Below are 10,329 nucleotides of genomic sequence, written 5' to 3' on the forward strand. Positions count from 1 at the left end.
TGGGTGGGAACACACACCCCATCTGACTTAATGTTACAGTAATTTACTTAATTACATGTTTTATAAAAGCTTTGCATTCAAGCCTAGGAGGAGATACTGAAGCCTTAAGCCTGTCCTCACTTCTCCTTTCATTCCCTGTCAGGAAAACAGGAAGCAAACAGGGCACTCCTTCTGGGGAAGCTCTGTAGAGTTAGCATTTCACACACAAAACACAGGAAAACTGGTGACCTGAGCAGGCAAAACTGTTGCTTGCAAGACAGTTGCATTACCTGAGTACCTAGAGCAGAGGCTGAAATGCTTTAAGTAATCTTAAGTGTAGAATAGTCAGTATGTGGAAGGCTTTAGAGCCTAAAACTGAAAGAGTTTAGAAACTGAAACCTGTTCACTGAGGGGGCTGTCTCTCTTGATACGTATACCAACTGCCCAGAGAATAAAGGTGAAGAGCTCCAGCCCTTTCCTTTGGCCTCCCAGACACTTTGCTCTCATTTAGCACAGACTTCATGCATTGCTGTCAGCTGAGATAGACTAAACACAGTGAGCTGCTAAAAAATGAACCTGGCGCAGACCAGGGCAAAAAGCCCAGTGCCTGGCATGGAAATGGGGCTCACACAAGCATATCCCCCAGTGGAGGAAAAAAATACATCCCTGAGCACCTTGATATTGTAGTGCAAACTCCATGTGCAAAGTGATACCTGCACACAGAATGTGGCCTGTGTGCCTGGGTCAAGTTAAATGGACAGATGAACCATTCTGACTCTGCTGTGGGTGACAGAGCTGTGCTCTTGCTGCTAGAAGGCATGCTCAGCGCAGTGTATAAGGAGTTGCTAAACAACTCCTCACTATTTGAGCTAACGGAAGTCTGGAATTCTCAGTGAGAACCTCTCGCTGGGTGCAAAGTTGGAATTCTTGCCTATTTACTGATTAAACCACATTGCAGCCTTCCTGAGCCGCCACTGTTACAAGCCATTGGGCATCACTTTAAAAGTGGCCATTGTAGGAATGTGATGTTTCTTCAGCAACACCTTTAACCAACTGCAGTGGCTTGCTCCAGGCTGAAAGCAGGAGTTACACCAGTAGGATACCACTGAATTATTAAACTCATGGGGTATTTCAGCTCAGTTCTGCTGCTCCTCCTCAGCCTTGCCTATCTCAGTGCTGATGGGGTAGCGTATGATTACATGATCAATTTGAGCAAATGGAACCTGTCACAAGTGCTGTGCCCAGCATCCTTAGTAATGCTAAACATCATGCAGCCACAAAATAAAGCAGATCAGTTTGTTAAGCTGTTAAAAAAAGTAATCTTCTATGGAAAAGAGTGGGAGAGAGAACTTGGTACTTGGAAGAACATAGGAGGTAGGGGAGAAAGAGGGCTGGAATATCTCTTCTTGCTACCACATGATGTCACATTGACACAAGCTGACCATGAAGTGCACCATTGCTATCTGCTGTTCTTGAAAGATTGTTTGTGCCAGTGTTGTGGAAGGTTTGGGCTATCATGAGTAGACAAATTCAGATGTAGTTTAAGTGATAGGAAAAGGAGTACACAAGGTTTTAGCTCCACAGACTTGTTTTCAGAGGATGTATGGCTCACTATCACTTTCTTATCTGAAAGTTAATCTGTTAGGTTCTTTGCTTTACATGCAAACCCACCCCCACTTAGACGTGATCCAGCCTAAGTGCTGTCTTATCAGTGTGAGTTAAGTCAAACATTGAGAGAAGTCCTATAGGGAAAGCTAGAAGAATACCTGAAAGAAGGAATAAAATACACTAGAGCTTGTCTTACTAACTCATCATGTGATCTCTTTATCTTCAGCTGCTCAAATAAGGAATTTGATGAGCCAGTTGGGAACCAAGCAGGATTCCAGCAAGCTTCAGGAGAACTTGTAAGTATTAAATAAGCTAACATTTGTATAGGTTCTCTTTCATTTCTCTCTGTATTCTTAAAGGAACTGGGTTACTTGCTTTGGGGAGGTGCTGTATTTGGTAAGTTTAATAAAGTCCTACAAAGCAAACATGACTAGCTGCATTAAGTAGTTGACTAGATGAATCCAGGTGTTCCTGCAGGACTCTGGAGAAGCCATTCAAAACTGGTGGATAGCAATGGTTAGAAATGGTGTAGTGTATTTAAAAAGGGTAGTAGTACATCAGCCATGCATTAGCTGTGCTCTTGAGGACTAGTCATAGTAGTTTTGCTTGTGGTTTAGATGAAATTAATGCCATACTAGGTACTTGGTCCTCACATAAGAGCAACGAAGAAAAACAGCAAGGAAGACCCCTCATGAAAAAGTAGCTGTAGTACAGATGGATTTAGGCACTACAAAGTTTAGCAATCTTATATGGCAGCCAAAATGCCACATGTGCTTTCAGAAGAAGAATATGTCAGCGGGGGACAATAGAGGAGGCATTTGAACAGGCATAGTCCAGACTCCCTCCTACAGAGACTGAAGAGGGAGACTGTGTGTCTATGCATCTTCTCAGACTTGTAAAGCATAAATGGCAAGTGATGAGAAGAATAATTTCTGGAGTCATAAGAGGGTAACTTGAAAGTTCTTCCATTATCTTTTCATGCGACTGTACCTTCAGTCTCAGAATATGCAACTTCCCCATCTCTTACAACAGCTGGGTTTTGGATAAGTTCATACACTACATTTGAAGGATGAGATCAGCCCAGTTGGGAGAGAAAAGAATTTGTTTGCTTGAGCTGCTCAGTTGACCCAGTCTGTATTGAATCAGTAGATTGAAGAACTAATCACCACTGACCATACATGTAATTTTGTTGTCAAAAAGGCCTTTCTCTTTAGGGTGAGAGTGGTTGCACTCCAGAGAGCATCAGCTGCCATACTGATTTCATACAAAATGCAGGGGTAGTTTATTTGGCTCACATACTGCAGGTCAACTTATACAGTAATGCAGCCTGCAGACTTTGATTTGTGTGTTTATTGGGCTGTAATGGGTGACTCTCACTTAAGCATCTTGTATCCACTGAATGCTAAAAGACTGGTTCTTGGGTTTGTATTTTGTGTCTTCTGGTTTGCGGTATTAGCTTTTCTGCATATGGCTGCAAAATAAAATGTGTGGTTCTGTTCTCTGTGGAAGCATTGTTTCTAATAAAGTGTGTCTTTGAAGGTAATATCAAGACATCATGTTGTTCATCAGTGCCACTAGTGTCTCTCTGGAATGTGGTATGAAGGAAGGTGCTCCTGCACCAGATCTTCTGCAACAATAGCTGTGAATTGCAGCTATTAGAATGGTTGGAAAATATAAAGGCTCAAGGGCCAGGCTTGCATTTCCCAAAGCAGAAGCTGGATCATTCCTCTCTCTGACCACTAATTTTCACAAAAAAATTAAGAATTTAGTATCTCCCAGTCTGTACTTTTATCAAATACACATGAACCAATGGTGGTTGTCAGATGAACAGTTAGTTACCAACTGTACTGCCAGGAATTCACTCTGAAAGACTGATTAGGTTCACTGAATAAAGTTGTCTCTCTTGAATTTCTCTGTCTTATGCCATTGGAGAAAATTATCTTTTTAAAACTACTGATTTACACTAGCTAGCAGGGAGCACAGAACTTTGAATCTTTTTATAAACATAGTCCAGAGTCAAGTTGATGGTAAAAGCTAAAAGTACATTTCTGATCCATTAGGATGACAAAAAAAACCCCACCGTAAAGATGTGTGATCTCAGCACCCCTACTCAGTCATTGTTCTGGAAATTGGAATGCTCAGAGACTGCTTTTTAGGTAGAAGCTTGTGTAACTGCTTTTGAACTTCTGTTTCAGACAACAGCTACAGCATTCTGCAAACCGCCTTGCCAAAGAGACCAATGAATACCTTAAGGAGTTGGGGTCTCTACCACTTCCTCTGTCTGCTTCTGAACAGGTAGGCACACAGAATTTGTCTGGATGTACTTTTATAAATCACTCATTTCATGAAACTAGCTTAGACCACAGCCTCACAAAGCTTGAATTGGCAGCAGCCTTTTGCAGTGAAGAACGGTGTTGACGTAGGGAAACAAATGAACTGGCTACGTCCCAGCTGCTTATGACACTGAGAGAACAGTATTTCCCAGTGGCAAATAGGTATAAAACTTACTCACATGAGAATAAGAAGCCCTAAATGTTTTGGAAGAGCTGAGCATGTCTTTCTGAGTACATATCTGAAAAATAAACCTGTTTACAAGGTGCCTGGTGATGTGAGGCATTGTTTTAGGATAAGAACTCCCTGCAAACTGCATGTTAGTGTGAAATGTGGTCATGCCAAAAAGCTTTCCCCTGCATGTGATTCATCTGGGGGGAGAAGCTTTGCTCATATTTAAATACAGCAAAATACAGTGAGGCATTGATTATGACTTTATCTCTTGCCAAATAGTCCTTTGAGTTCCCCCTGCCTATGGGAAAGGGAAGAGACAATCCTCTGCCGTTGGCATTTTCCTGCTCTGTTTTAAATCACTGCCATGCTTTGTGATACTGTTGTGGGATGATCTGTGGATATGGGTCAGCAGATGTTGTCTTAGTCTGTATTTAAAGGTTTATATGCCAGTTGTAAGCATGGCCATGGTTTGCCTGTTTGTTCAGCAGCTATTTTTCAGTTAAGCTCCCTCTGGTGAATAAATTCCCATCACGTGCATAGCACTGAATGCAGCAGTGACTTTTGAAGCCTAATGTTGGAGCAGTCCAGTCAAAATCTGCAGGAGCTGACATCAACATGCTGAGGATCTCCTCTGGCAGAAGGGCTGTTGCTTCCAGACAGCTCAGCTGGAAGCTGCAGTGTATTCTGAGGCTGCTGTAGTGGCTTAGAATAGGAAAAATAAGTAATTGAAAACATTTATTTCCTTGAAGTTGCTGTTGAGTTGATACAAGCTCGTTGAAGGATTCTAATACTAGAAAGCTGCAATTTGAGACGGCTGTTGGGAATCTCTCTAATGGAAAACATAAGAACTGCCCAGAGTATTGAGTGTCCTTTGGGATGAGCTTTTTCACAACTTCTGGTTTCCCGTTACACAACACTCGAAGGAGACGTCCCACAGAGGCTAAATGAGTTGATATTGTAAAATGAGGATGAAACAAGGTTTTGCAAGTAATGTATCTGGAGAACAGCTAAACTGAAATGGTTATTGGGACTAAGGATGTTCTCTGATCAAATAACAGCAGGCTTGTAGTGTGGCATGGCTGGAAGAGACAGCTTATGAAACTGGGGTCATGGTGTTGTCATTAGTCCTGGAAGTGTGGGGCTTCCTATATTTGTAAGAAACTTAAGGGAGATGTCTTACCAGGACAAGAGAAAGTTAAGTACTACCAAGTTGGCCAAGTAGAGGAATGGGGGGTAAAGGTATCGTAGGTATCCAAAAGGTGTGTAATTAAATGTGGTAGATTACTAGGATGTGGTCTGAATAAAAGTAATGGTGTAGAAGACCTCTACTTCAGACTTGAGGTTGAAAGAAGAGAACCTTATTACACAGAACTACTCTGCAATATGTAAGGCATAGAGCATTTGGTACAACCAGTTAAAATACGATGGGCTTTTTGTTCTCTCCAGTGCCCCAGAATGCTGGAACCAAAAGATCGCTTTGAGTGCCAGCATTTGTTGTTGTCATTGTTCTGATGATGGTGTTTTTCTCAGAGTCTGACAGTTATATTATCATGAATGGGAATATCTGAACACTTCTTTTTGTGTCAATCCTTTAGCGCCAACAGAGACTTCAGAAAGAACGTTTAATGAATGACTTCTCCGCGGCATTAAATAACTTCCAAGCAGTCCAGAGGCGAGTGTCAGAGAAGGAAAAAGAGACTGTAGCAAGGGCAAGAGCTGGCTCCCGCATCTCTGTAAGTATCTGTAGGAATTCTGTATTGATAGAGTGAACTACAAGTCTTCCAAGAGATCTTGTACTTCACATCTTGTACCAACTTCATAGCTGTCTATGGGCACATTGCTCAGTGCAATTGAGGCCTCAGTACATCAGTTTTGTCATTTTAGATGTTTTAAGTAGGCACTTATTTCAGTGTACCCCTTCTGAACGTTAGTAGAGGAGTGAAGGAATCCTGGTAATTGCAAAAGTTGTGGAGGATGAGATGTGCAGTCACAGTATAGCTAATAGCAAAGTATTGCAGGCTTGCTCTTTGCCTGACATCAGCCCTAGACTATAAAATTTAAGAGGTCAGTTGGAAGTTTTCCACACCTTAAATTACATCTTAAATCTCACGCTATGTTTCTTTATTTTCAAGATACTCCTGTTGATTTTACAGGGGGCCTTGGTAGTCTGTGAGACTCACAATTCCTTTATCTCTTCCAGGCAGATGCGCGGTTCAGAGAAGAACAGCTTGTTTCATTTGATAGGTAACAACTTCTTGTCCTCTTGATGTTATACTTTTAACTACAAATAACTGAAATTTTGATGTAAGATGTTAGTGTAACTTGGGCCAGGCTCTGCTAACTGAATGCAAAGCAGAAAGATTTGAAATGCAATTATTACAGCACTGTAATATACAGTGTACAAAATTAACTGTACACAACAGGATTTTATGTAGATCGTGTGATTACTGCCCTGAGGAAAACAGTCACCTTTCAGACAGTAACTGTCTGTCGTAATAGATAGATAAGCTTGTAAAATGTTGTATAAACTCTACAGTGTGGTAAAGAGAAGTTGGGATGCTCCAGAGCTTCTGTGATCACTGTGCCAGTTTGTACTGTATGTGTTTGGGAAAACTGGGATGAAATCTGCTGGCCCTGTCTGTATAAATCCTTTAACAAGAGACCTATCTTACATGTCCCATCCCTCTGTAAATGTTGTCACAAATGAGTGCTGTCTCTATACAGTTTCAGGACCAGGAAGCTGGGGGTTGTTCTGTAGGAAACCTTTCAAGTTTCAGTCACTGCTGCTTTGCTACAAATGGAACGTGGAAGTCCCTACACACAGAGAAAGGGTTGTAATTTCTTTCCATCTCTTTCCAGTGGTGAAGATTGGAATCAAATGCAGTCTCAGGAAGAAGATGTGGCAATAACTGAACAGGACCTTGAACTCATTAAAGAAAGAGAAACAGCAATCAGGCAATTAGAGGTGACCAATAGATCCTGCACAGTTAATGGTATTGGGAGATAATGCAAAGAAATTGTGCAGTGCTAACTAATGGGATGGGCTGGGGAGATCTGAAGGTGGAGGAATAGAGTTCCTTGTAGAGAGGATTGATGCCAAGATCAATCTCCCTGCTCCTGTTGAAGGAGACTAGGTATATTTTCCTTTGGTGTTGACTGGTGGTCCTTCAGATGGTAGGAGCAACTCATGTTACAATGTTCATCTCAATTCCATACTGTGCTAATTGCTAGTGGGATGAAATGAATGTGCAATGGCAGGAATATTGTAGGCTCCTGTGTTAATCCCAACTTCCACAGATAGTAGCTTCAAGTCACCTCAGTCAGTGAATGATGGAATCTGCTCTGACACTTTGAGCAACGGTCAGAAGAGGTACTAAGAATAAGGATTAGAAACGTTGGAACCAGTGTTTGTTGTGACTTGTTAAACTGTTCTCTTCAGGCAGACATTTTGGATGTCAATCAGATATTTAAGGATTTAGCCATGATGATTCATGACCAAGGAGATATGATTGGTAAGTGTGTTTGGGTAATGGGAAGTCTCTTCATAGTTCAATTACATGTTTTGTCTACATAGATTAAATTTTCTAGTATTTTGTATAAAAAGGAATGTACTTCTGATTATTTTTTTTAAACACTGAAGCTCTGAAATACTTTACATTGGCTTCTCTTATTTTTCCATAGATAGCATAGAGGCAAATGTGGAAAGCGCAGAAGTCCATGTGGAAAGAGCCAGTGAGCAGTTACAGAGAGCTGCCTATTATCAGGTAAATTCTGTAGGCTTGCAGTATTGTCAGTGTACAGTTGAGCAATAACAGATCAGGCATAGCAAGACGCAGAGGTCTGCAGCACACCAGCCAACCCAAACCAGTCTGTGATTCTGTGATTTAAACTGTAGAAATGCAGTATTATTTCTACACCAACCCCAAGTGGCCAAGGGGAGAATGTATGAGAGAACTGCTCAAGATGTTTGGCTTTCCTCTGAAGCCACAATCTTGTCCATTAGGATAAAAAACCTGTGGCAGGTGATGTCAAGTACTCTTTTTGTACCCAACTTGCAGTGAAGTTTGCATTTTCCTGAAGAGAAGCAAAACCTGTCATGTTCTGACTTAACTGTATCTCTTAGGCCACATGCTTCTAAACCTAATGCATTTATCTATTGGATCATGCAGTTTAAGGAACATGTGAAAGAGTTCAGACTATACTGGTTACTTCTCTTGAGTAATCATGGGCATCTAGTGCTCTAGTTCACTAAAGTTAGTAACACTAACTGGCAGACCTGCTTTTTCCTCTTGGTCATCTACTTCTGGTGTCAGTGGCTTTTCTTTTTTTTCCTTTCCTTAGAAGAAATCCCGTAAGAAGATTTGCATCCTGATTCTTGGTCTTGCTGTGGCTTCTATAATCATAGGATTCATTATCTGGTGGATAACAGGATGAAATCTTCCCATGGAACCTAATCTCATTGCTGAGACTTTTTTTCCCCCCTCAGAGCGAACAGGCTGACAAGTCTCAAAAATGAATTGACCACTCTGAGAGAGCACAAGCTGGAACTACTTCTAGTAATAGATATTAGCAACTAATGTGCAGATAACTAGTATTTGGAATTAGTGAACCATGGAGACGGTATTTATCAGTTTATATACAAATTATATTGTTTTATGTAACTAAAATCTTGTGGTTTTGCTTTCTGTAATGTATTATTCCCTGTCCCAACTGTATGCTGAAGTGTGATCAATAATTGGAGATGTCTTGTTTCTGACAAGTGGCACAACGTTAATATTTTATATGTATAGGTAACTTTGTTGGACTGGAATAAGAATGACATTCAAAGATGGCACAACACTGATTCACATTACCTTAATCCAGCAGTTTCTAAAGTCTCCAGGATCTGCCCCATGATTTTATTAGTCTCCAAGTGGCTGTGATTCTAGATTCCCTTGAAGAAATGTTGTTACAGATTGGAAAGGCAAGGAGAAGTATCCGTGGGTGATAGCTGGAACCACTGGGTGCTGGTCAGTTCAGCCTCGAGACTCGTAACTGTGGTGGTTAATTTTTTGAGCATGGTTGGGGTTGTTCTTTTCCAAAATGCATCATTTGAGGACAGGGTGTTCTTTGACTTGTAATCTAACAATGCAGCTTCCTTAGAGAAAATAGCTGGTGGTTTATTGTTGGACAAATGAGTATCTTCCAACGGTGACTCTCAAGCACTAGAAATACGAAGTTTAGCAGCTCACTCCTAAGTGGTTTTAGAAGCTTCCAGGGAGAAAATCACACAAAGATGAGGGAGTGGGCACCTAAGTTTACGGGATGGATGAGTATCAGCTGAAATCTCACTTCTGAAGAAGTGCTCTTGAAGCTTACTTGTAGTGCACTAGTAAATATTGTGTGGCTTGTGAACATCTGGTATTTTCCACTGGTTATGAAACAGAAGGTGCAAAACCTGGCTGAGTGAAGGGCTGTTTTTCAGGCTGAGGATGTGAGTGCAAATGAAAAGATTGCTGGTTCCAGCTGTCTTGCTACTCGAGCTGGACAGGATATAGCAGCCACTGCCCCCTTCAACGTAGCTCTGAGCTGACATGCACTGAGGGAACACTAATCTGTCCAAAGCCCAGTGGAGTGCGGTAAATGCAGCATACTGACCCATTTTGTATTTAATCCTTATTCCATGTCTCCTGTATAATAAAGTAAATGTGAAAGCTGGGAAGGGAGCGTGTTCTCCCATTTCCACAGTGGTTTGCACTATTGCGCCGTCATTCCATCGAATAACCATCAATAAACACTTTTAAAAGTCCACCTCGGCGCTTCTTTCTCGTGCAGTTTAGACATTGGCACTGGTGGGTGTGTGGTTCCCTGTGGAAGCAGGGTAGAAGACTTTCCGTCTGTTACAGCAGTCTCTCCTCCAGCTGTAGTTCTGTGGTCTCTGATTCTAAAGAATGAAACTAACTGAAACTAGTGAATTACCTTCACACGGACATACACAAACCTCCTGTGCGCAGCCCTGTACTACAGTCGATGGCAGAAGAATGAATCTGATGCCCAGATCAGTGCTGGGTCAACTTGGACTGTCCGTTACTACACCTTGAAGTCTTTGCTGAGCCTGTAAGGTAAAATCAGACTTGAAAGCAAGGAACGAGTGTGTGGTTCTGCTCCTTATTTAAATTACTCCTCAATGGTAGAGCCTGCAGCTTTGTGCACTGCCTGCTGCAGCGGACAGTCCTCTGGATGTCACACCTCCATATA

General features: G+C 41.6%; 1 protein-coding gene across 1 annotated transcript; it reads left to right on the forward strand.

Moving 5' to 3' along the window:
* Nucleotides 1-1,821: 1,821 nt before the first annotated feature.
* Nucleotides 1,822-9,159, forward strand: STX12 (syntaxin 12). Its single transcript, XM_010014106.1, has 8 exons — nt 1,822-1,883; nt 3,783-3,882; nt 5,688-5,825; nt 6,293-6,336; nt 6,952-7,057; nt 7,532-7,604; nt 7,774-7,856; nt 8,434-9,159. Exons 1-8 carry the CDS (start codon nt 1,834-1,836, stop codon nt 8,524-8,526), a joined length of 687 nt encoding a protein of 228 aa, XP_010012408.1. The 5' UTR covers nt 1,822-1,833; the 3' UTR covers nt 8,527-9,159.
* The last annotated feature ends 1,170 nt before the right edge of the window (nt 9,160-10,329 follow it).

This window comes from Nestor notabilis, unplaced genomic scaffold (assembly GCF_000696875.1).
Source record: "Nestor notabilis isolate BGI_N333 unplaced genomic scaffold, ASM69687v1 scaffold32634, whole genome shotgun sequence".
Taxonomy (NCBI): domain Eukaryota; kingdom Metazoa; phylum Chordata; class Aves; order Psittaciformes; family Psittacidae; genus Nestor; species Nestor notabilis.

Excerpts from the sequence above, each read along its gene's own strand:
- STX12 (XM_010014106.1), top strand. The coding sequence starts at position 1,834 with ATGAGCCAGTTGGGAACCAAGCAGGATTCCAGCAAGCTTCAGGAGAAC. Across the intron at positions 6,337-6,951 it reads CAGCTTGTTTCATTTGATAG|TGGTGAAGATTGGAATCAAA; the intron begins GTAACAACTTCT and ends ATCTCTTTCCAG. Across the intron at positions 7,058-7,531 it reads CAGCAATCAGGCAATTAGAG|GCAGACATTTTGGATGTCAA; the intron begins GTGACCAATAGA and ends TGTTCTCTTCAG.